Consider the following 26151-nt stretch of genomic DNA (forward strand, 5'->3'; position numbering starts at 1 on the left):
GCAGTGAAAGTCACCATGGTGAATAAGGTGTGTGGGCTGGTAACACTACATAGAGTTCATTGGAAGTTGCCCTGAAGAAGTGTCTGCTAAATAAATGTGAATTTCTAATTTTTTCTTTATAGAAAATCTTTTACAATTTCATTACATAATGAATAAAACACATTACTTTGGAAACGGTTTTCTAAATATGCTCCACTGAGATCACATACTGTATAATTAATCAGGATTTATTCACAGTTTCAGTCGGTTTTCACTCAAGAACAGCACTAACAACGCTTTACAGAACCACGACACAGTAGGTGGAGCAAAGCTGCATCGCCACGCCCCCTCCCGGTGACGTATGACAGGGGCGTGTCAGCAGCCTCCATCGCTACGGAACTGGTGGAGAAGTGGCGAGCTAGTTAGCTAACTGGGTAGAGTGGGACGGGGGAAAGAGAGCGTGGACAATTTTGTACGTAAGTGGAACTACTCCGCCGGACTTGTGTTCGAACCCTTGAGCCAGAATAAGTAAGTGTGGTGCGCTGTAACACGATGGCTGCAGTTATCACTGTTGTGTTTAGCATAGCCGCGGGAGGTGTTCGTACGCAGAGACGTAGGTACGCCGGACTGAGCGTATTCTCAGCGTAGATTTACGTAAGGCGTGCGTCTTCTGACGCCGGCTGTTACGCAGAAAATGCAAGCGAAATACTAAAAACAGCGTAGCCGGGACGAGTCGCTCAGGCCAACAAGCTAAGACAGATCCACTCAGATGGAGAGCAAGTCCTGTTGTGTGCTTAACTTTAAAAATAGTGACAAATTGCAGAGAGAACTATAGTTATTGTTCTCCTTTTTAGCTTTGCAAGTGTGAGAGGACGTCGTTGCGTTTCTGAATTCTGCGTTAGCTCGTCACGCCGGTGCGGCTTCAGTCTGAGAAACATGATGATGATGATCATGTTCACCTTCAACATGCAAAAGTGTGCTGTGCTTCAGTTTATTTTTAAGCCTTTATAATTCGTCAATTCGAATCTGTTGTTAAGGCTGCATTTATTATTCATTCGATTTTTCATTCGATTTACCCACTGACTGAGTGACGTCAGGCGTGTCGCTCGTGCTCTATGCAAATTAAGTTGTAGTGGAGTGGCGTGCAGCACAGTGTGTTTGTACTGTATCAATCCGGGATTCGTACCTTGTTGGAGGGTACTAAAAAGAGGTGCAGGACTTGAAACGGAGACCTTGCCACACGAGAACCCAAACAGTGAAACACTTGACTGCCTGCTGATGACTTAGCCAAAGGAGAAAATCAGTAGCGATTAAAAAAAAAGAAAAAAAATTGTGCATCTGCATATATTTACTTAGCAGACACTTTTCTCCAAAGCAACTTCCAATGAACTCTCTGTAGCGTTATGAGCCCACACACCTTATTCAGCGCGGTGACTTACACTGCTAGATACACATCTTACGTTGGCTCCGCTCATCCATACAGCAGTGGAACACACACACACACACACATTCTCTCTGTCACTCACTCACACACTATGGGGGAACCTGAACAGCATGTCTTTGGAGTGTGGGAGGAAACCAGAGCACCTGAGAAGAACCCACACAGACTAAGTGGGGAGCAAACTCACGTCCTCGCACCACCCAGGTGCTGTGAGAGAGCAGCACTACTCGCTGTGCCACCGTGCCACATATATGCTTAGAAATGTCAGTTTTGAGTTAATTATGAGTGTTGCAGTACTGTACTCACACTTTGATGGAAAAACTCCTACTGATGCTGGAATCAAGAGACACTTGACTTTCAGGCTTTTAGCACCGTTTCACGATTCAGCTGTTAATGTGTGGGTTAATCACTTGTTCATGTGAGACTAAGTGAAATGTCCAAAATGAACTCTCAGCCCCTGTGACAATGCAGAAATGTGGCCATGAATAGGAAGGAGTGCGGCTCAGGTTAGTGCCGTGGAGTCGAAGTCGTGAAGTCTGAGTCGGAAGCAATTGTTGGGTTACTGGAGTCGGTAAAAATGTACCCTATATGCCGGCGTATAAGTCGACCTCCAAAAATTAGAGGTGTGATATAGGTTTAGGCCTACGTTCTCCGGATAAGTCGACCCCCAAAATAATGTGCAGCTTTTGCGCAGCGCTGTGGAGTCGGAGTCGGAAGCAGTTATCGGGTTCCTGGAGTCGGAGTCTAAGGTTTTGTGTACCGACTCCACAGCCCTGGATCAGTTGCAGCAGCAGCGGTGTTAAATGTGACTCGCAAGGGGCAGGAGTTTATTGCGCTACACAGGTATCGATGTGGTGGCTGTGAAAGCTCCTTTTTCTCTTGTGTTGTGTGTTGGTGTTTTGATCAAAACATTCTGTGAGCCCATCCAGTACCGTCTGATGTCTGTTCACTTCCCTGACCCTGGCACACTTGGTGTACCACAGCCTCCTATTCATAAAAGAGTTAATGTATGCCATTATATTGTTTCAATATCTCCATAATAAAACTAGAAATTACAGAAAGCTGGGTCATTACTGATGCAATGAGCATAATTTGGTTCATTATTTTAGAAGATGGGCTCAGTCTGCAGAAGTCAAATACTAAATTTGCACATTTGCACATGTAAAACTCCTTGCTCGTCTGCTGAGCAGCCTGTGGATTTGACAGTTTTCAGGAAAATGTTCCCTGTGCTTTGCTGAGATCTTAACTGGGGTCCTAGTGGGCTGGGTTTAATCTCACTCTAAAAGATTAGCTTCTGCTGCGTAAACTTATTTCCATTTCATTGGAAGGAGTTCACATTGATGGGAAACTATGCTTAAAGGTCAGCAGCAGGTTTAAAGTGAAACCACTGAGATTTCTTCTCTCTTGTGTGACTGTGTGTGATTTTTTTGAGCTTTCAGCAGTTTTGAATTTTTGAGATGCGTATTGAAGTGCATGAGAACCACATGAATATGTCATCCTCAGACGCGCATAGTTCTGTGTACTGCTCTTGTGCTAGTGGTTGATCTTTAAAGAGTAGTTCCATTAATAGCGCTTCTTTACTTTTATTTTCAACTGCCAGTCTCCTTTCCCATTCCTCTACGCCGACATGCCGGCATAGCTCTGCTTATTTGAGGTAAGAAAATGTTCCCGAGGAGGTCCCAGCGGCATCTGGCCTTGCAATCAGCCCTCATTGTCATGCAGTCTTGCCCCCCGCTGCAATTGCTGAATCAGTACAGTGGCTGTGTGCTGAGGAGTTATTGACAGGTGGCACCTCAAATCCTCTGTGAGCAAGCTCCTCTCAGCCGTGACCGCCTCTTAGGAGTTGCCCGGGGAAGGCCGGAAATGTTGACACGGAGATCGGACAGTCCTCCTTTTAATTATGCCTCCAAGTGTACGGTTTGGTGGTGACAGCTGACTGTCCCACACGGCTTTTTTTAACCGTGTTTGGGGGAAAAAAAATGGTTTTTGGCCACATGCATGTTCATTCACTGTCAACTGGAAATGTGATAAATTCCAGAACACCTCACTGATTCAAAGGAAGGGTTGCTGATGCAAGGTTGGCGCAGTACGAAAGTGTCTCTAGAGGGAAGCCCTCTTACTTTAAGCTTTTACATCTCTCTTGTAGTTAATTGGCTTTCGGGAGAAACGGTTAAAATACTCACTGGGGGCACAGACTTGGGGCTCTGGGGCACTGGGCTGCACGCTTGGCAAATTTGACAGTCCGGATGTCATCCTGCCCACAGTCAAAACCCTTCTGCAAAAACTCCCAAACGAAGCAATTCATTGTTTGCCACAATCTGAGACTGTGATACTCTTATTGTGCGTTTTGTATATTGATGTGAGCGCATCAGACTTCACATGTGATTTTAGCCTTTGCTTTGTTTTTCAGTCATTCTTTCAGTCAAGATAATTTGTATGTCCAGATTTGTACGGCGGTATTAAAGTATTTGAGAGTAATGTGTATATCAGTGTCTTTGAAAAGCTGCATGATGTATTGGTCCTACTTGTTGGTTATAGGGCTTTTAGGGACCTTTTGCTGACTCTTACTGACATTGCTAAACCGTCTCTACTGTCTTTACTGTCTCCCTCTCTCTGGTGTGTAGCATGTTCCGCTTGCGACTGTTGCCGCTGGCCGCGGCAGGGCTGGCGCAGTTCTCGAGGCGCTACCGTGCTGATGCTGCGCGGGACCCGGGCCGTCGCCGAGTCATGCTGATGGCTCTGGCAGGTGTAACTGGAGCGTCGGCTAGCGCAGGATTGCTCTGGAAGAGGTACGGCTTTCCCGGAGGTGTGGATGGACTATGATCCCTAGTGAATAGAAGACCAGTTTTATTCTGAAATCCCCAATTTTAATTACTTTGCACATATAAATTTGTTAGATTTATACTCTGGGTAAAAACATGATTTTGGTAATTTAAAAAAAGAATGTAAAAAGTGATACTGGGCTGTGCTCCAGGAATTACATTTAGACCTCATTCCTTTTGGAGAGGAGCTGGGCAGAATGACCTGTGCGGAGGTATTTTCTGTCCAGTGCTGGAAAGTGCTATACGTGGCCATTGAAAGCAGGGTTTAGGAGATTAATAGGGTGCCATGATTGAGTAGCCTGCTGTGTCTGCAGCCAACAGGATGAGACCGTCATAGCCTTTGCCCTGAGTTCATTCTCTCAGAGTCTCATTAAAATGAATTATAAGCAAACCCCCTTGGCACTGAAGTGCAATCCATTACTGTTATTATTATTTTCAATTTGCACAGAAATAGGAAATTACAGATTTTTCTTGGCCTTCCACACAGATTTACATTTATATTAATTCAAGTAGCAGATCTGATCTTGCATGTCCTATACCTCAAAGGTAGAATGTGGGCAAACAATAGGCTGAACAAAACAATAACATAGTTCCTCTCTGAATGTGCAAGACTGCTGTGTCGCTTCTATTACGGTTAGCTGTATTTTAAATACATCTCATCGCAGCGTGTTAAACTTTTGTTATTCACTTGTAATTTATGGCTCAGTCTCTCACATATGTATTTATATATTTTTAAGTTCTGCTGTTTTCTTTCTTTGCAAGGGCTCACGCAGAGGCGGGCTCGTCCGTGAGGCATGATCAATGGCCGCAGCCACAGGAGGCAGAGTCTGCCAAAGAGGCAGGGTCTGAAGTCGAGTCAGAGAACTCAGTGGAGTCCAGTGGGGCTGATGACAAGTCTACATCTGATGGGGAGAAGAAGAAGAAACAGCGTGTTGGTTTCCGGGATCGCAAGGTAATTAATGTGTCAGTGATCGGTGCAGGTCAGTTACTTTATTTATATCACAGTTGGGCAGTGCAGTCAGAACCTCGCTAATCATTCCCAATAATCTGTCTGCCTGTATCCATATCTTCATGGCACTTTTAATATCTGTTGGTGTCTCCCTGCCTATGTGGAGCGTAATTTTTATAGCATCACATACCATAGCTGTCAGATCTGTTGCGTTGCAGTCAAAGGACCCCGAATAGGTCCATTAAGAATTACCCATGTTGTGTAAATAAAGGAACTTAGTGTACAAGTGTAACACGTTGCTCTGGAGTAAATGGTGAAAATAATATATACAGTATTACCTTGCCCTTAATTTTTTGCTGGAATTTGACTGAGAAGTTAATGCAGGTGCATTACAGCACCCGGGCTGTGCATTTCGATGTCGGTTTCAACCGAGCTGTGTCCGTGTGGGGTTTTTTTCCTCCAGTTGTACTACATTGTCATGAAGTGTCTGTGAACCACAGTGTCCAGAGAGACTGGGATGGATCTCACTGATTCACAGGAAGGTTTGTTAGTTTGAGTGTTAATGTGGCAACAGTATAGAGCATAAAAGGTAAGGCAGTGGAAGAGTACGGAGAGAATCGAAGGATGGGGAATGAAAGAGAAATGATCTCTTAAGTGGTTCTTTCAAAGATGTAGCAGGGTTGAAGATCTTGGAGTGTTTCCAGGTTATGGCAGTGTGTGGTATGGAAAGGACCCCAAATTTATCCCAAGTGATCGATTATCCGTGTGCTAAATCTTGATTAGCAGTTAGGGCTTTTCTCTCCCTCATATTTGAAGTGTTCGAAATGTGTGTCTGCTTCTGAGACTACATGTATGTGTGCACGAAACTTTGTGTCTGAAATGCCCGTTTGGAAGTGTGCTGAATGAAGGCGGTGGCGCTTCAGTGCCCATCGGGTGATGCTGTGATCAATACCCCATAAATACAGGAAGACAGGGGGCTGCTGGAGATGACAAACCTGTCCAGCCTTGTCATCACTCAGCCTGACCTGCCTGCCACCTCTCCCCATAGGTTTATTTATTTATTTATTTATTCTTCATTTATTCGATTCATGTTGTGAAGAGGCCCATAACTCCACCGCAGCCACACACACACAATCCATACACAAAAGTCTTCACTGGGTTGCAGGCAAGCCCAGAAAAATGATCTAATCTTGTAATTGTACACATCTGTTTAGAACATCCAGCCTTTGTGTAATCAGGGATAGTTTCTTTGTGTGTGTGTTTGCACTTGCATATTGTTGGTTTCTTGGCTTGCTATTTTTTCAGTGTAAAATCCTGTAATCTTTGTCAACAGTAGCATGTTAACTGGCATTTAGCTGGAGCCTTTTTCCAAGGTGGCTTCCAGTGCCAGACACACTACGCTAACCTACGTACGAGTATTTACCCGTTCACGCGGCAGAGCCCGCTCACTGTCACAAACACACTAAGAGCAATTTTGATTCTCCGGTTCACTTGAAATATATGTCTTTGATGCATATACGCATTATGTATGTTATGGCAATGAAAAGGTTGCATAGATTCACAGAGGAAAGAAGTAAAGTTCACTATGACCATATGGTCTTGGTGATGAGTGGTCTGTGTTCTATACCGGTTTGCACGTTTTATATCAGCAAGAGTGTGAGCTAAAAAGGGTTGTGTGTGATTCAGACACACTTATATTTATGGATCCTCTCACTTAAATTTCACCAGAATTGGTTTTTACGTGGATCATTTAACCAGTCAGCTTAAATGACCCTATCCTTTTAGTACTAGATCAGGTACTATCACGGTAACTTACAAAGGCTCTTTTTTTAACCGAGGCGTCCACAGTAATAAGTTTTTTTTTTTTTAATATAAATAGCGCAACATGTCGAGACGGGCATTGTTAGGAAAGATGCCCGTAATCTGCCTGTGGCGAGGTTTTTTCCTATAGGAATGTAAGGTATCCTGTCGTCATCTCGGGCTCAGGGCACGGCACGGCAGGGCTAGTTTTGTCTTCACTGCACTTCGTTTCATTGACCCCCGTCATCCTGGTTTCTTACTCATCGCTGCCGATCCCCTTGTCTCTGTAAGCTGCATCATCCTAGCAGCGTGTTGTCCTCCTCGTGCTTTTCGTCATATTCCACACATCTGCTTGTGATACTCTCCCGTTCTGGGCCCAGAAGGTGAACGCTTTTGCCGACTGACTGAAAAGAGAAACTCTTCTTCGATTCTTTATTCATCTTTGTTCAGTGAGACGGGTAGTTTTGAATTTTCACGCATGATAGTCTGGGCACTTTTTGAAAAATCACACTTCTTGAAATACCTGTGAAGTTGTCTGTGTGTGCACCAATTATTTACAGCTATTGACACTTAGCATTGACATCCCTGAATACAAATTTCCCTATGTTTGAAAACCTTGTTATTCAAACATTATTTTCCCAATGTTTTAAGACTTTGAAATTCAATACCTAGAAAAGTAAAGTATCTGCTGAAAGCTTGATTGTATCTGAAGACATGATCAATAAGAACAGAGCGGGACTTTCCATTTCAAAGGCTTTTTTTAATTTTTAATTATGCGTTTGGCAGTAGTCATTATGTAGGGTAGATAAAAACCCTGTTGGAGTCAATGAATACAGATGCGAACATTGGATTTTTATGTACTGGTTATAAGCCTTGTGTCAGGTTTTTTGTGGAAAGTGTTAGTTGGGGTTAGAAGTTCATTTTCAAGTGTTGTGTAGCTGACGTCTTTATGTTGAGAAATTTCAGCGTTGTGATGGCGCAATACGTTCTACATAGCTACCAACCTCTGATGGGGCGGGGGGTCAGAATCGGGGACCAGCAGGGTTTTTATCATCATCACTATTGCTTTAATTGTCGTGTGTGTGTGTGTGTGTGTGTGTGTGTGTGTGTGTGTGGGGGGGGGGAATCAATTTTTGAGCAAGTTTACTAGCCGTGGTGGCAAAAGTTTACGGTGCTCATGCAGGAATCCAAGCTGTGATCGCTTTTGTGAAGCGATCATGTGGGACGAGTATGATGCCCATACCCGAAGCAAGTATCTGTACAAATGGTTGATTTTTAAAAGACAGGAAATCAGAAAAATTCCAGGAACACGGGGAGGGTTGGCAACTATTATTCTAGCTGTCAAAAGTACATGGTAGCAAGAACACAGGGACAGTTGTGGGCAAAGTACTGTAGTAACACGAGATCTTAACAACACTACCTTTGAACAAAAAAAAAAAACCAACAAAATATAGAAGTATGAAGGTATTATTGAGTAAAACTGCTAGTAAGCGCTCTTGCTCATGTTGATAATATATCACTATAAGTTATTTTACCTTGTAGCCTTCATCGTATAGAGTTTATGCCTCTTAGCTCCAGAGAGCTCTTAGGAGACTTATCACGTCTGGAGGGGGTCCTGAAGGCCCGGTGCGGTCGCTCCCAGCTCTAGTCCGAGTCACTACCTCACATGCAAGTATCTGAGCCGTAATTGCTGCCAGAATATGTGGTACGCAAGAAACATTTTGATGACAGCGAATTCCCCTGCTGGTGGTTACTGCTGTTTTCAGAAGACATGGGTTTAATGCATATTAGATAGTACTAATGGTACTAATAAACAGCACAGTGGAGAAGGGCATGCACGGCTCTGTCTTACATAATTCACAGCTTCTTTAACCTCTAATTATGTGAGTGCGCTGCCTTGTTTTGATGAGTAAAAGCTTAAAACAGACAAATGTGTTGATCCTTTCTCCATTTTTCCTCCTCTCCCTCTTCTTGGCTCCAGGTGATGGAGTATGAGAACCGCATTCGGGCTTACTCTACGCCAGACAAGATCTTCCGTTACTTTGCCACACTGAAGGTCATCAACGAGCATGGCGAGGCAGAGGTGTACATGACGCCGCAGGACTTTGTACGCTCCATCACCCCTAATGAGAAGCAGCCTGAGAGTGAGTGTCTTGCTCCTGACTCCTGCTGTCCTCCTTACACCTCAGCTGTTCTCTCAGGGTGTATTTTCTGTCTCTTGATCTCTTGTGTTCCACGGTCGTTTCTTCCACCCTGTAGTAAGTGCCCCTCCAGAGAAAAGTCACCTGTGGTTCTGTGACCTTTATGCAACCCATAATGGGTGTACAATCTCAAGGTGCAAAAAGTATAATGTGAATTTATAACATGAAAATGCTCAGAATATGAATGCAGTTTCACATATACACTTCTAGAACCCATTGGAGTCTGCTGCTGTTTTGTGGTCCGACATTAAGGTCATCCAATTGCTCACTGCCCTCACTCCATCATCCCAACCGTTGACAAAACAGATTAACGCATACCTGCCCGACCAGTGATTCTTACTTTATCTTGCCAGATTCTTCTTCCATCTTGATGCAACAAAATGAGCAACTTTTTTTTTCTTTTCATTGTCAAAGTGGAATATTAAGTGACTCTATATTGAGCAAGGTAATCACAGCAAGCTGAAATATATAGTCCTATAAATACAAACCACAGAAGGTGAATTTTTAGCTTTGTTGGCAATTACTGAGTGAAGGTATGCTGCTGGATTGTGAGGACATTTTGCTTCTTTTCATTCCCTGCAATTTTATTATTATTAAATATCTGCTGTGCGTTCTGCCCACTTACCCCTGTGTTTTCACCTACCGCTCTGTTTTATATCCTTTTCTGTTTTTGATCAGCCTGCAACACTCTCTGTACGGGTGGTTTTATGTGGTGGTTCTCTTTTACACCTGCTGATTCACTGTAGGCAAGCTGAGGGGTCTGTGCTTTTAACTGATACGCTCTTTTAAATAAATACGTGTTTTAGCTACTAATTAGCTCTTAAGTCATACAAGTCTCTAAAGTCAACCATTTTAACTCTGGAGTTATTTCCTGCCATGCAAGGCTTGTCATTTTGACCCTGGCAAAGGTTCAGTGAAACGAAACAGAGAGATAGACACAGCACAAGCCCTATTGGAAATAAAGTTAATAGAGTTGCATTGGTGGGAATCCCTAAATCAGCACTTTCGGTTCAGTCTAATGATAGAATAGTGTAGTTTAGGATATGTGAAATGAGTTTTAAATAAAGGAATGAGTCTAAATGAAGTCGGGTGACTTGTTGCACGTAGACCTGTGTGATACCCAATCAAGTTTTAGTGTCTCTAGGCATTGCTAATCACAGGCCTTCGAGCTCCCTCCCCTGCTTAAAAGGTAAGCTGCTACACCTGCCTAATCGCTTGATGGAAGAACCAAGGACGGTGTGACGTCTTCGTTGCATGTAAGGGGGACGGGGCGTGTTTCCTGTCTAACCACTGCTGCCTGCTGCCTGTCCTGAGCGGGAGCCACTGTCTGACCTGTTCCGGCAGCCTTTGTTACCTTCACATGCAAACCACCACGTCAATGTTGTTGCCGTGTCACATCACCTCCCCTGTGTTATTAATATTCAACATTCCTTCCTGCGTTCCTTTTTATCACCGAACCGACGTGACGATTACCCTGCGTAGAACACACACAAATGCGGGATTTCACCTTGATTCTCACTTCAGTGGTCATTTGATTCAACTCCAGCAGCAAAAACAGAGAAGCAAATGAAAGCTGACCACTCCACAAGGTCTCTTTTTCATGGTTTACAACCCCGTGTGAACAAAATAAAACTTGTTTTTATTGCGAGTATTTTAATTAAAAAGACCCAAAGTAAGAACAGGAGTGGTTTTCCAAAACTACATGCAGCAAACATTTTCTCCCAGGTGATCTCCAAAGTGCTTTGGATCAAACGTAATTCACCAGTTTATGCCAGCAATGTCTTTGTTGTGGAGAACCTATAAAACCGTTTTCTCGTTTCTCTTCCACCTCCTTTCATTGAGCAAAGAAATTTTGGTTTTTAGCTACCGCTCGTCTTTGTCTCCATTTCTTTACCTGGTGACTTTGGCTTGTGAAAATGGCTGTGCCACAAACATTATTAGTAATAAAATGAAGTAAATGCTGTGATAATACTGTCTGTATGGGAGAATGTTGAGGGAGCAAGTACAACTTTAAGTGTTTTGTGCTGAACAAGTTCCTTTTATTAATCTTCAGATTGCCCTCAGCGAGGTGTCGTCCTATTAAAGCAAGTACAACAACAAAATAAGATTTATGATGCTAAAATGCCACTTGTCTGCTGGCTGCCAAAAAGTCGAAATCCTTAGCTACCTTTAGATATTGAGGTGTGTTCATAAGAGGAAAATTCCATAGGGAAGTAGCAGACGGGGATACTGTACCAATCTGACTAATTAGTTGCAGAGAGGGGATGGTGAGCAGGGCCAGAGGCCATCGCTCTGGGATTCTGGACAGCACTGGAACCGAGATGGAGAGAGATTTGTATCCCTTCCAGCACGTCAGTCAATGCTGTGCAGTGCCCTCGCTGCAGATAGGGGGAACAGAGAGAGATCTGCATTCGTTATTCCACCTCGATTCAATTTTTATTCCACTTTTCTGCTGATAAATGATCAGTACTTTGTTCTTGAATTTGTTCACTATTACATGAACAGATGCTGTTCTAGGCTTATATTCGTGACACTGTGTGTATGTGTGTGTGTATATATAATATATGTATGTAATTTCCCCACACACACAACTGTAGGCTTATGTTCAGAAAGAAGTGTCATTGAGTAAATTTGGCTGCATCAAATATAGCCTGGTTAAATATGGGGCAGCAGGGAGTTTAATGTTTAGGCCTGTTGCTTTATTATGTTATGATGCCCTGTTCAGATCACACTTTTGCTGCAGTAACCTTGATCAAGGTACTTAGCTTCAGTTGATAAGTTAAAAAAAAAAAAAAAAAAACCCTACTGTGTAAAAGGTGGAATCACTGTAAAAGTAGTTTGTGTAACATTTTAAATTGCCTTGGGAAAGGGTGTTGTCTAAATAATGGTTAATTATAGATGTTTTCTTGTCTGCTTTGGTAGTATTTCTTTGTTACTTGAACAATAGTTCAGATTCAACAAACCTAGAGCAATAATTCTGCTCTCTAAGCATCTCATCAGCTAAAACCCTTTTGAGCTGTGGCGTCTGTGCCACCAGTTACACAAGTTGTAAGAGTTCCCGTACAGCCCTCAATATAAACACATGATAAGACTAATGTAGGCCAACTCTTAATTTCTAGACATCTGGTCTCTGCTGTCTTGGTTTTATATATCAGCTTCCTAACAGGGTCTCCTATTTGGGTCATCACATGCTCCAAGTTCCTCAGCCCACAAGGCGTGAAACAGCTGAAGACCCTGGACAGGTGCTGTATTTTTACCCCGCTTGTTGTGATCAGAGGCATGCCATGGAGGGTGTCAGAGCGTGCTGGGTAACATAACACACACCAGGCCAAAGCTGGACTGCTCTAGTCCTTCTGGTGAGCTCTGGGACATGACGGGCCGTAGCTTTGGAGGGCGAGGTGTACGGCAGAACTGACGATGCGTTCGCTCGCTGGTTCGTGTTGTCCAGCTGATCGCATCAAGGGCTCAAACCATGTGATGAAAGATGGGTGAAGAGTAGATAGATAGATATAAAATTACAGCTTGCCCACTCATGATTCATGAATATCAAATGTTTTAAAATCTCCAGTCTAAGCAAGAACCAAACATCACTTGCTTAATCGTGTTTATATAAACAACGGGGGGGAACAAAAAGTCAGTCGGTCCCTGGGAATTCCATCTGAACCGGTAAAGACACGCTTACCTCGCTCAGCTCTACACATCCCTCCTATAAATATCCCCTGTTCATTTTCACATAACTGAGACCACAATAAGAAAGGTGCTCCTGTCCAAGGAGACCGTAATATCTCGACCGACTGCTGCATGAGGGCTGCGGGAGAGCAGAGAGCAGCTTGCAGCGTAGTGGTAAGAGCTGAGGCCTCGTAGTCCGAAGGTTCCAGGTTCAAATCCTACGCCTGCTGTATTACCCTTCATTAAGGTACTTATACAGAATTCATAGAAGAAAAATTACCCAGCTCTGTTTTTTTTATGTTAACAGCTAGCTAAGTGGACATACCTAACATTGTAAGTCTGGAGAAAGGTGTTAGCTGAATTACTCACTTTCACGAACTGCTTGCTCTGATCAGGGTCACAGAGGTCAGGAGCCTACCCCAGAATTGCTGGGGGAAATGGAAGGGTGCTTGGGAAAGCTGAACCTAATGTATGGATGAACCTAAACACTACAGATGTGCTAATGTATGTGAATGAAAATCAAGGAGAAGAAAGATTTTTCCGGTGCTGCTGTTCTCTTAAATGTGTTAGCTGCACTCGAGACATTTAGTTTAAGTTATGGCCCAGAAGTATGTGTCCTTGAACAAATGAATAAACTTGGAAATTTTAGCGGAATCGGTTGTTGACCAGGCCAAAGGAATTTCTAAACGTCGGTGAAAAATAGATGCACGCTGCAGAAGATTTCCATTTCTTTTCCTTCGTTGGGGATCAATAGACAGCAGGTTCTCCTGCGACTGGAAAAATGTGTGTGTTTAGACAACAGAGCCTTGGCAGGACACATTGAGATGCAGTTTGTGCTCCAGGCTCCCCCTGCCTGAAAACGACAGAGGAATTTTAATGCCCCGCTCTCTTCCCCCTGCCTCAGCGTCTTTACTTGTTTATGCGCTTGATGATGGAGGGGCTATCGCTGGTGATGCTGCACGTGCGTTCATGCCTTCTTTGCGCTTAAGAGGCACGCACGGTCCCGTGCTACATGTCGGAGTAGTTTAGGTTCCCTCTCTTCTCCGCATTTCAGCACCCAGTGGAGCTGATCTGAGCTGGACCTGGGTGGAGACTGCCGTTTTGGCATCAGGTGCCACTGGTGCAGCGAGGGAGGGAAGCAAAGAGCTGGAAGTGCGACTCACCTGGGTTTCTTCGTCCACTCAACTTCTGGGCAGAATTGGGGCACTATGTGGCTTAGTGGTTAAGAACACTGGAGGGGTCCTGCTCTGCTACCTTTGAGCAAAGTCCTTGTCCTGCAATCATTGAGTTAAATATCTGCCTAATATTAATGGTTGACTAAAGGTATTGCCTAAGGAATTAATAAATAGGTGATGATGATGATGATGATGATAATAAAAACAGATGATGAGGAGGACTCGGAGTAGTCACGCTTAATGGAGCAATGTCACAGTAGGAATTCAGCGTCTTGCTTTGGACTGATAAAATGGTCTTTGTCATTTGCAGCATGAGAAGTTTTTTACCTCCCGGTAATGGAACTATGAATAAATGATAAGCCAGTTTAAAGCTGGTTTTATTTTTATTTATTTCCACTTGAGCGCTTTCCGTTGGAACGCTTGCACGGCCCTCTGTGTTGCATGCATAATTCATGCCTTCGTTGTCCGCCGTCGTTTGTCATCGTTCAGCTCGATCCGTCGATTTGTAAATCACGACAAACTGAAATGCCCGTTTCAGATGTCTTTTAAAAAAAAAAAAAAAAAAAAACTAAATAAAAAAAACAAAATCTCATTGGACTCAGCTGAATGTTACGTAGGTTGGTTTGTTTGGATGAATAATGACATTTCTATTATGTGTGTTAGCTAGAAAATGAAGTGTGCAGCGGTCAATATTCAATGTGTAGAGGCCAGATGTCATTAAAAGCAACTAATTTGGTTGAGCCTCCTGTTGGTGTGTCACTAGTGGTCCTCTCCTGGGAACTGAAGAAGAAATATTGATTGCAATATGAATTTTGTTCTGGCTCAATAGGAATTTGTTCTGCATTATGTTTGTGTACTGAGAGAGGAGCGTGCGCAGTACTGCACACTCTGTAGGGGCCAGGAGTGGCCTGCAAAGTTTTTGAGCTTCTTGTAGCCTTGCAAAATGGGAGCGAGCGTCAGCATCCTGGGCTGCTGTGACAAACGCTCTTTATTGCTGCCTTCATAGTGTCTCCGGAGCTGTCTGTGCCGAACCGCAGGTGACCCATTGTGCAGCTTTCTGTCTGGATGGCGTTTCCCAAATGGCCCTTTTTGATGTCTTCTTACTTGCGATAGTGGTGCACAGGTGTCAAACTGAATTCCTTTCTGGATCTGCCTGTGTAGGTTTTCAGCTGTAGCATTCACCCTTAGCGTTTTAATTAGCTCCATTTTAATAGTCTTGTTCTTTTTAAATATCCCATGTACTTGTAGATCGGCGCTATTTTGTCAAGTGTTCTGGAAGTGTATTACAGTGCATTTAGGGGCCTTTTAGAAAGTATAACAGTTAAAGATAATGAATTCGTAATTGCAACAGTTAAGCAGGAGGGTTGTGAGCTCTGCTGTGGTTGTCAACATAAAGACATGATTAGAGTTACTAAGTGGAAGAGCCAAGCCAGGGGAATGTATGCGAGAAGCAGCGAAAAGACCCAGGATTCACTTCGATGGCCCCGGCACACACTGTATGTTTTTCCCACAGTTACACGAACGCCGGCAGCCACGTGGACGCTCTCGTGCCTTCACAAAGTGAGCCGAAGAGGTGCTGGGCATCTTGAGAGCTCCCAATCCCTTGAGCGGGGGAAAGAAAGTTCTCCGCTCGTTGCCCCATCTGGGGCCCGATGGCGTTACTTATTCAGCAGGAGGGGCAGGACTGCATTTGCCACATTTACATAGGGGGGCACCGAATGAAAGTACCTCACCCGGTGGGGTATCCCAACCATGAAGTGTATTGACAGTGACTGAAGACTTTATCTGGTTGAAGAGCTTGGTATTTTACCGGAGCAGTTTCGGTTGAATATCTTTCTCTGCAGTACAATTGTCCGCTTCCCTCATGTTTTAACTACCTTGAGGTGAGAAGTCTGCCCTTAGCCACCTCCTGCTGACCACGCACCGCTTTTCAGCCTCCATTTCAAGATGAGAGAGAACATGAATTACTTACTGGAACCTTTTTATGCTTGATTTATTTCAGGCTTATATTTAAAAAATGTCCATGTAACCAGGTGTTTTATCCTGAGGGAGCAATTGGGATGTGCTTCGCTCAAGGACGCAGAGGTACTGTTCGGTGGTTCTGTTCGGTGGTTCTGTTCCACAATCCCTTGGAGCACGTGACCGGTACGTGCACTGCTTTCACCGCATCCATTTCCGCAGGGAAGCCCCAGAGTTCGCCCAGCAAGCTCTGGCATCTCTTCGGTGCTGACAGCTTCTTATGTCTTGACCGACGATTTATGAGCAAATGATTCTGTGATGAGCAATGGCTTATTCAAAAGCACTGTAATGTGAAAATGGTTCATTAATGGTTATTATTCTTCAGTGGCGCCTCGGAGATTACCAGAAGCGCTGTAATGATACGCTGTAAATACTTGAGCGAGTACAGCGTACGTCGAAGGGGTCAACGGTGCTCATGTGTTGACCGGTCCCGAGGTGTAAAGTGCTCTTGCCGTAGGTCTCTCTCACCTTTTTATTAACAGTGCTTTTCCCTTTTTTCCCAGACCTGGGCCTGGATCAGTTCATCGTGAAGCGATACGATGGAAAGGTGAGCAGCTCGGCCGCTGGGGTCTCCAGGTGGGCGCGTGAAAGAGCTCGTGGCGGAACCACCGAATCTGCCGAATGACTCCATAACCCGTTTCATCACATTCTCCTCAAGGAGCCCATTCTCCTGCAACCCAGACCTCACTTTACCCTTCTGTTTGATTACATGATTGTGTAGAAAAGGTCCTCTTGCGTTGGGTAGAGCGAATAGTTTTCATGCCCAAAGGAGCGGTGAAAAAGAAATATCGCACGGCTGAAAGAGCTGGTGTGAATGCGGCCACCTGAGCGTATTTTAACTTAGCGGTACACGATAATTGTGTGCCGTTCAACTGTGTATCACCAGAAGGTGCGCTTTGCTGATGCATGATGAGAGTTCTGAAAGGGCAAAGAGTATCAATGGATGTTCGGGGTCACGTCCGCCATAAACCGGGCAGCGTTGACACTCGGGACGGAGTAGTTTTTCCGTGCCCTTGATTACAGGCCGTGTGCTAAATGGCCGTGCGTTGAGGATTTGCCTTCTGGAATCTGACCGTCTATCTCTGTTTCCGCTGCCTTCGCTATCGCTGTAAATTGCTCTCTGTGGGCCGCTCTGACGCCTAAGCCCCTAGTTGCTCCGTTAACGGGTTTTCCGTCCCCTTCCCCGTAGTTCGGCTTGTGCGGCAGCGATATGTCGGCGAGCGAGCGGTGCTTAAGAGCTAAATTGGCCACGAGGTGCGAGGAAGAGCTAGGAGGCGCGGGCTGCTCCGGACACACACCCTGACGGCTGCTCGGTCTGATTGAAAGCCCCGGAGGTGGCCCTGTTGTTTAGAGACTAGTGCTGGTTAGGAGAAGCGGTCACGCTCTAGTTGGGGGTAAAGTCGAAATGCGGCTCCTCTCCCGTGAAGTCGGCGCTCCTCCTACCTGCGGAGTCCATGCTGTAAAAGTGAGAGGGATACATTGCGCAGAGGGTGGGCTCACACCACCTACAGCCTGTCTCTATGCCTCCTGTTGTGTCTCTTTCCTTCCAGCTCTCTCTGTCCTGTCCGTATCCTCATGCTCCTCGCTGGACTCGCACCCTAATCCCTCGTGTCTTTCCTTCTAGCTATTGGCAGAGCCTCATTAATTCAGTTCACATGAACGAATTCTCAGATTTGTTTCTCCACCCCCACCCTGAAATTTCTTATCTATGTAAAGGACTCTGGGCAGATTAGCAACATTTTTAAAGCTATTATTAGTCTTGTCCACCCAGGGGCAACAATCTAGCAGAGATTCTCCGTGTGTTTATAAAATGGGAAACACAAGTGCAGCTGCTCTGCCTAATGGAGGCTGTTCACTTTGCGCTCTCTCTCACACACACACACACACACACACACACACACACACACACACACACACATACCTACACATACATTTAGAGGAGCACTTGCGTGTGCACGAGTCCAATCCTAGTGTAAATCCCAGAATGAGCCCCTGGGGGGGTTACGTGGCCGATACCTTGTCATTTAAGCGGTTAATAACGTGGCCCATTTCATCACAGACTCATTATAGCAAGTAATCTCTACGTATTTTCCAGGTTTGACAGTGGTTTATGGACTTTCTGTTATTCATACTATATTTATTTACTCCATTTATTTAGCTGACACTCTTCTCCAAAGTGACTTACGGTGTTAAGCTGCTTACGCTAATTTACCCGTTTATACATCTGGTTAATTTTTACCCAAGTAATCTGGGCTAAGTACCTTGCTCAATGACACTGCAGCAGGAGGTAGAATTTGGACCTATGACTTCTGAGTGCAGACATGGCAGCTCTAACTGCTATACCACCTGCTTTTTATTGCTGTTGCCTAAGTAGCAAAATATGTGATATTTATATGCATTCTGTGGCCTGGTATGGGGCGGAAGTGGCCAAATGGGCAGGGCAGAGGCGCAAGACAACCAGTTTTCCACTCAGCTGAAGGCTGTATTACAAACCACATTGTGTAGGTGTGGCTTCTTTAAAGCCGAACAAGGCACTCGCGAAACGGCCAACAACGGGCAAACGGAAAACGCCAAGATTATCAACAGCGGTAGGCATAATGGCAGCCGTGGCCTACTTCTGGGAGCCCTCTTGCTCCCTACAACACTTCTCAGAAGTCTCCCTTGCCTTCCAACAGGCTGCCTTAAGCCGTGGCTGGTGAAGCTTCAACTGCCAGCAGCCGGTCGTCATTAAAGTTGCCCCCGACCCCTTTCGAACACCGCCCACCAGCTCTCACGTTATACATTTTAGGCATGAAATTCAGTGAATCTTAAACTATCAGACTTTAGAGAAGAGAGAGACGGATAGATAAAAACTTTGCTGATCCCACAGGAAATTACACTGTCTATGTCCCTAAGATCTACGCTACCTCCTGCTCCATCCTAGTTATATCCTACTGTGTGTTACACCCCGTATCAGGACCAGAGCGGAAGGGCTGCGGTGAGAGGCCCGACTGCCTTGCTGACGATGCAGGACAGTGGAGAGAGACCATATAGCTGCACCGCAACATTGAGGAATGTCAGCTTGGTTCCACCTCTTCTTGAGCAGACTTGCATCCGCAGAACTTCCGAAAATGTTTCTCCATCCTGTCCCTGGAGGTTCCGGTCTGTCCCTGTCCGCAAGAGCCGCTCCCCGTTGCCCAGTGGCTGATTTGTGTTACGTGGGTCTTCTGGGCCATTGCGAAGACAAGGCTCAATTTTGCATTTGTTCTTGCCTGCAAAGCTATCATTTCCTACCTAAATAATAGGCTGTTGTGATAGATTCCCAAAGACGAATCGGGGAAGCGAGGCGTATTTTTATTGGCAACGTATGCTAATTAGGACTTTGCTCTGCCTTGTTGCTGGGAAGGGGAGGGCAGTTTGAGGAACAGGGAGCAGGGGTTGCTGAGCGGAGCAGCGTAGGAAGGCCTTTAGCCTTCGCGCGATGCACCGCTCCGTCTAAGGATCTGCGTGGTCTTGGCTTGAGCGCAAGGGAACACCTGCGAAGGAGCGGCGCCGCTTCTCCCCATACGCTGCTGAAGCGTTGGCTCCCATGCGGGTGTGTAACCTTGGTGTCGACATTCAGCCTCCAGCGATGACCTCGATCTCAAAAGCTCAGTCGCTTCTAAATTGCTTTAATAATCTCCTAATACCACTGCATTTTGTCCCCTTTGTTCTTAATTTCTTTATTTCTGATTTTGTCCTTGGTGCCATTTGCTTTCTGGTTTGATCCCTTTTTGTACTAACCTGCCATTGCTCTGCCCTCCCTTTTACTTTGGGTTTGAGTCTCTTCCTTTCTTCCATCCTTTCTTTCTCACCGTGTCACCCGTTAAATCGTGTGCACGCACCTTTCATGCGCAGGTATCGATGCTGTAACGGTCAATTCCTGCTGTTCCCATCGATTATCGTATTTTTTCCTGTTCCCATGTCCCGTGGTCCCCCCCGTCCACATACGCCACATAACCAATGACCTCCATTTTCTCCCCCTTCCCCCCACCCTATTATGTACCTGTATTGCCCCTCCCTCCCCGCTGTGCAGGACTTCTGGCAGGTATGGGGCGTGTGTCGAGAAGCATGCGTGTGTGTGTGTGTGCGTGTGAGCGTGTGCGAGCGTGAGCCTGACCAACAGTGTTCACCGACGGCCGAGCCTCTTCCTCCATCCACTTTTGTCTTTCACTCTTTCCGTCCTCCTTGCTGTCTGTCTTCGTCTCTCTCCCTCTCGCCGCTTACCTGTCTTAACTCCTACTCTCGGGGGGTGGCTGGTAACACTCTTTCGGATTTGTCAGCGAGACGTTAAAACGGCACGCGGAAGAAATTTTGATCAATCCATTTATTTATGAAATTTTATTGCTTCTCTGCTTCAGTGATGCGAGGAACGCCGACGCTCGGTCCCCTCGCAGAACAAGACACCATGTGCCAAACAGCGCATTAAAAATGTATGAATTTGATTAAGAATCGGTGGATCGGTAATAAAGCGCGGCATAATTTATATCTGCATACTATTAAAGCGCGAAGCATTTTGTTCCACTCAGCAGAAAATGAACTTTGAACGATGTCGCTTTGATGCAGGCCAGAGCTGGCTGCCGGAGGCTCTGAGTGTGCATCCTGCGGTCGTGTGGGGGCTTCTCCGAGCGCGGACCCCACGTGCCACGACACCTGCCGAAACATATCCTCTGTGGCAGCGGCAAACCAGCCCGCTGGCAGCTTCATTTACGCCGGCGACAGGGTTAAGCGGCTCTCGCATGTGCAGAAGTCTGTTTTCCCTTAAAATGATCTAATGAGCGATGCGCTTCTGCAGTCAGCGCTGAGCCATCACTTTGAGAGATGACACAAAGTCCATGAGTCGTCACCATAAAATCCGTGGTCAGATGTTATAAAGTATTTTTTTCCCCGACTATTTAAGCCGTGTCAGATGCTTTTTTTTCGCTCGTCGACTTGAATGTCGAGTTTCCCGAGTTTTGCAGGTCAGAGGGCCCGCGACACACTGCAGGGTAAGATACCCTGCAAAGTATTTGTGTGCGAAGGGGGAGCGCAGACAGGTGGGAAGCGCACGAATGGGGTCCGGTTGGAGCGCGCTAATGCGTCCTCTCCGTGTCCGTGCGGGAGAGAGCCACGGCACACGATGAGCGTGAGCTTCGCTGATGAACACCGCCCTCCCCCCCACCCCATCCCGCTTTTAAATAATTGAACCTGTAGAAGTCCCTCCTTTGTGTTTCGCTCCTGGACCGCGCAGAGCCACACGAAGCCTGCGCTGTACTTTAAATATTTAACCTGAGCTTAGTCAAGGTTCGGGTTAAGGTTGGGGCGCAGTCATGGAGCTCCGTGAACCGCTGAAGAACGCGGTTTGCCCCAGACTTGATGTACGGCCGCCGTCTCCGCCCGATGACTCCGAAAGATGACAAGCACACCCCTCTTCTCTTCCTTCTCTCTTCTTGGCTTGGTCGTGGCCTCTGTCACCATGCTTCGGCGCTGCGCCTTCTTCCCGGCATGCACAGCTCATTGCTTGTGACTAGGGGACAGAGTGGCTGTGGTGGCGGAAGGTGTGGCTCCCCATCTTTGCATGTGGCGGCACCACAGGGCAGCAGAGGCACGCGCGATGACTCGTTCCCGAAGCAACGCTCAGTTCCCAGCTTGCTTCTCTCCGGTACAGGCGGGCCGATAAAAAGAGCCTCTCGGCCATTTGGTCGGCTTGGATGACACGACGGACGTCTGCTCCGCGTTTCGGACTCCTGCGTGTTTTTGCCCTGTGATGTCGCCACGCGCACCGTGGAATGGCACCACTGCAGCTGTGTGACCGGCACTGCCTGAAGGGGGCGCACCGAGGCCCGTTAGTGCACGGAATGCTCGGAAGTCGCGCTGTGAAACGGGCCTGCTGTTGTGTGCTTTAAAGAAATAAATGAATACAACTGACTTTTAACCGTTTTAACCCCTCTGCTTTTCTACAGGAGCTCTCTGCGGATGACATACCAGTTTTCATTTAATACACACGCACACACCCTCCTACGGCGCCCAACAGAACGCAGATCGTTGTCCGCACTATTGTTCTCGCCACCTCAACAAGCGCTTGGCTGCTCATTTAGTAATTTCTCAATGAATGACGCTGAGGCTCTTGGGTACACGTTAAAGAACCGAGTGCGTATTCGACACACGAACACACACCCGTTTCTCTTGTATGATCTGCACTGGTTTTGCCACAGGCGTTAGCTCCTGGACTTAGAGTGAGAAGAGTGCAGCGTAACTCTTGTACGGGCGTGTAATTATCGTGTGGGTGCGAGAACTGTTTGTGCCCATGGATGGAGGCTCGACTGGTTCGTGTGTCCTGTTGAAGGTCTGGGCGGAGCTGTTTGTGCTGCGTCAGGGCTCCGACTGCGATGTGTCCGTTTGGAAAGATGCGCGTTGTCCGTCTGCGGGGCTGTCCCTAGCTGTGTCGAGGCTTGCTGTCGGACTCAAACTGTCAGCGGCGCGTCGGCTTCCCCTGCGCGAGCCCATCGGTTGATCGTCGACTCCAGAGATTCTTCCTCCCGCCACTTTGTTTTTGGGCCTTCGCTCTTCCCATCCGGCCAGAGTGACTTACATGATAATAGCTCCAGTCGCAGGCTCTTGACACGCGTGGGGTTCGTTGAGTTACTCCATTTGAGGGTTTTGTCAAGGGCTCCCTTGCTCCTGCGCGCGTCCCTGTTCTGTCAGTGAGATTGGCGCCAGGAGACATGGCTGTGTCAGCCTCGCTCATCTTTTACTCCAGCCCGGGACCGATGTCACCGAGGCAGGGCCGCATGACAGTACGTCTCCTGATCCGTCGTGGTCCTGCCTCCTCATTCCCTTCCTCAAGGATGTATGAGCTGCTTGTTGAACTACAGAAGTAACATTTACATTTTTTGCAATCGGAGTGTCCAAAATGCCTTCTGAGACATTTGCTTTACTTCTGCTGCTCTGCGCCTTTGCTTCCGGTACGCGGGCATCCGTCACACAGTGCTGGCTATCTGCTGTCCTCCTCGCCCTTTGGAAAACAACTGCCCCCATCCAGCTGTGTTGTTAGTGCCCCATCCAGAGGTGTCGGCAGCAGGACGTCTGTAATCCGGAGCGGAGAGGCTCAATCCGCAGCGACCGGCCCGTGCGGTGCCGCGGTGTAAAATGAGCATCTTCCTCCGCATCCCTATTGCTGGCAGACCTCTCGCAAGAGTGCCGTGGTCTCTGGCTTCTGTTCTGCGCCCCACCATTCCTGCGGGGACTGCGGTTCGGGGTCAGAAGGAGACGAGGGATCTGCACCGCTCGTCATTCATCTCTCGTGCACACCTACCGTTCTCCGTGTTTCCTTTCTCTTTCGCATGCACGTGCAGGGGCATGCCTACACTGTATCTTTTCAGAATGCTTTTTACCCTGGTCTTCTCTCTCTATTATCTAGGAGCTTGTTTGAGCAGCTGGAAGTCATTAATGAAGCCATTAAATCACAGTGCTGAACCGCTGTACATTAGGAGGCCTGGCAGTAAATCTGCTCTGTCTGAGGCTCGGACCCCAGAGCCCTCTGTCACACACGGACAGACACTCGCCGGCAGAGAGATTTGCAGTTTGCTGAACAAAGTATGTGGGGGAAAAAAAAGAGTGATAGTTAAGGAAAAGAGAGCCAAAGAGATCTATTACTTTCTCTCTTTCCCTTTGCTGCGATATATTTGTCTGATGGCTTTTAGAGGGATTGCGTGTGAAACGACTCCCTCCGGCGATCCGTAGCCAGTTTCTCTTCGCAAGGGTCCAGTTTTTTGTGCTTCCCACTAGTGCTGTTGCTCACCTATCCGACCACAATGAAACCTCATTGTGCACATTTCATATTGGGTCAGTTTTTCCTGTTTTTGTTCGTGCTGTCAGCCTTCCCCATTTGCGCCATTTTAATTTGCTTTGAAAATTGTCCCACGTGTTCCAGTTCCAAAATTCTAGTTGTGTTTCTCTTTTTGGTTCTGCCTTCAGCTTTAGATCATGTGAGCTGAACTCCATACGATGGCCTCCATGTTTTTGGTGACAGCGCTGAGCTTCGTGAGAATTTGTGCAGTGGATGGAAAGTGCTGAGTTGCTGAAAGCTCTGCTTTCTTCTGTGATCTGTTCCACCTCAGATCTTCAGAGAGTGGTGTGTGTGTGTGTGTGTGTGTGTGTGTGTGTGCGCACTGTGTCATCTGTATCCCCCACCCTGGCCTTCTTATTGACCCCCAGCTCACGGTGTTAGAGCTCTGCTGGAGCATCGCTGACATCCCAGCTGCTCATTGCCGTCTGCCCTTCTTTTTCTGAAATATATCCGTTTAAAGCACAGCGAGGTCACAACGCTGACATTTGCAGCCAAGCCTCAGAAACGGGAAGAACGTAACAAAAGGCAGCTTTGACTGCATGTTTTCAGATGGCGAACGAGAGTGCTGGGGTTGACATGGACTCTTGAGAACTGTTTACAGCAGCAATGATATATATGCCTTCCCATTTCCACACACTTGACACCGTGCTGCGCTGCACATTTTGTACCACCGACGTTCCTGTGCTCAGTCGTGATGAGCAGCGAGGCAGCGTGAAGCGCTGCACCGCGTGAAACGCGCAGCAGTGTGTGTGTGTGTGTGTGTGTGTGTGTGTGTGTGTGGATCTTCACCTTTGGCTGCTGGTGGTGAGTGCTAAATATTCATTGGCGAGGAGGATGGATGCGCGGCGTCGAGTGTCGCGTGGGGACGAACGGTCCCTGTTCGCCTGTGAACGCCATGGGTCTGCAGCATTGAGTGCTGCACAGGGGGCCCTTTCTATTAATTAGGCCTTGATTAGGATGGCAGACCGAGTTGTAAAGGTGGCGGCGTTCCCCGGTCTCGGAGAGCCCCGGAGGTTAGACTTCCTCAACTGGCCAGAGAGGAAATTGCCTCTTTTCTGTGCCCTGTGTGTGTAAGAAGAAGAGCAGGTATGTGTGCTGGTGATGCAACCCTCACTGTGTGTGTGTGAGAGAGCGAGCGAGCGAGCGAGCAAGTAGGCACGCGATTGCCCTTTGCAGTGTCTTGTTCTCAAGTGCCTTTCGGGACCCCTTGGGGACACATCGTGCCTCTTATAGTCCTAATCATGAAGATCAGCTGCTGCAGGCACAGAAGTACCTGTTGTGTGATTGATTTGAGTTCTGGCAGCTCGCTCAGCAGCTACGTCTCTATGCTTGTTGCCCAAGAGAATCCATGTATGTGTCTCTGTGTGTGTGTGTCTGGTTCTGCGTCTGCCTGTACATGCTGCTTTTGTGCACCCATGACCTGTGTGTGTGTGTGTGTGTGTGTGTGTGTGTGAGACATTAGAGCATAGTCAAGCTTTTACTGCGAAAAGAATTGTTAGGTCATTTCTGAATCAATATTCTTCTTTCTTCAGGGACATGCGACTCGCGCTTGAGACAAAGGATTGTCACATCGAGACGTTGTTTATAGATGAGCGGCAGGACAGTTTGTCCCTGATAAATGTCCTCAAAGGGCTCCCCATTTACTACCATTTACCTGCCTACCCCTGGAGTCACACTCTCATCCATCTGCCCTAGAATTCTAGAATTCCGTGGTCCAGTTCTGTCTCGGGGTTTCAGCCAATAATTACAGCACTTCGGGTGCTAGGGATCAATCAAGGGAGCTGCTGATAATAAATATTCAAGGAAAATCTCGCTTCCTGCTTCTACACCAGCGTCATACAGTCTAGTGACACTTCGTAGTCGTTGCATACTCGTCATATTTAAGTGTCTGAGGTGGGTGGTGTGTATGAGACAGTGTTTTTATGCTTGCCTGGGGCTCTGTGTGTGTGTTTGTGTGAGATTGCATATAGATGGCAGCGAGAGCATAATATTCGGTCAATGCAAGGACAGATTGTGTGAAGTTTTTAACCATTTCTCTTTCCCTCTCCTCTTCTCTGATTGGGAACTACGAAAGACGGAGGTAACCTAACTGGGACGTGGTCAAACCTGAAGCCTGGCATGCTCAGTGTGTGTGTGTGTGTGTGTGTGTGTGTGTGTGTTTGTGTAAAACACTCTTTTTGTCTGTGGCTTTCTCTGTTCACACACTCAGAATCTGCATTTGTTCCCAAGGTGGAGCGTTGAAGCCTCACG

General features: G+C 46.6%; 1 protein-coding gene across 2 annotated transcripts in view; it reads left to right on the forward strand.

The window, feature by feature from the left end:
* Positions 1–354: 354 nt before the first annotated feature.
* Positions 355–26151, forward strand: part of micu1 (mitochondrial calcium uptake 1) — a 35707-nt gene continuing 9910 nt past the window's right edge. Inside the window, exons 1-5 of one of the 2 annotated variants that reach the window (XM_029254174.1) lie at positions 355–455; positions 4045–4209; positions 5005–5194; positions 8973–9135; positions 16559–16602. In XM_029254174.1, the coding sequence (XP_029110007.1) occupies positions 4046–4209; positions 5005–5194; positions 8973–9135; positions 16559–16602 (561 nt within the window). In that variant the 5' untranslated portion in view covers positions 355–455; position 4045. Of the gene's footprint in view, positions 456–4044; positions 4210–5004; positions 5195–8972; positions 9136–16558; positions 16603–24683; positions 25982–26151 lie in introns of those variants that run through there. The other variant, XM_029254175.1, reaches the window with a different exon arrangement.

Source organism: Scleropages formosus, chromosome 8 (assembly GCF_900964775.1).
Source record: "Scleropages formosus chromosome 8, fSclFor1.1, whole genome shotgun sequence".
Lineage (NCBI taxonomy): Eukaryota > Metazoa > Chordata > Actinopteri > Osteoglossiformes > Osteoglossidae > Scleropages > Scleropages formosus.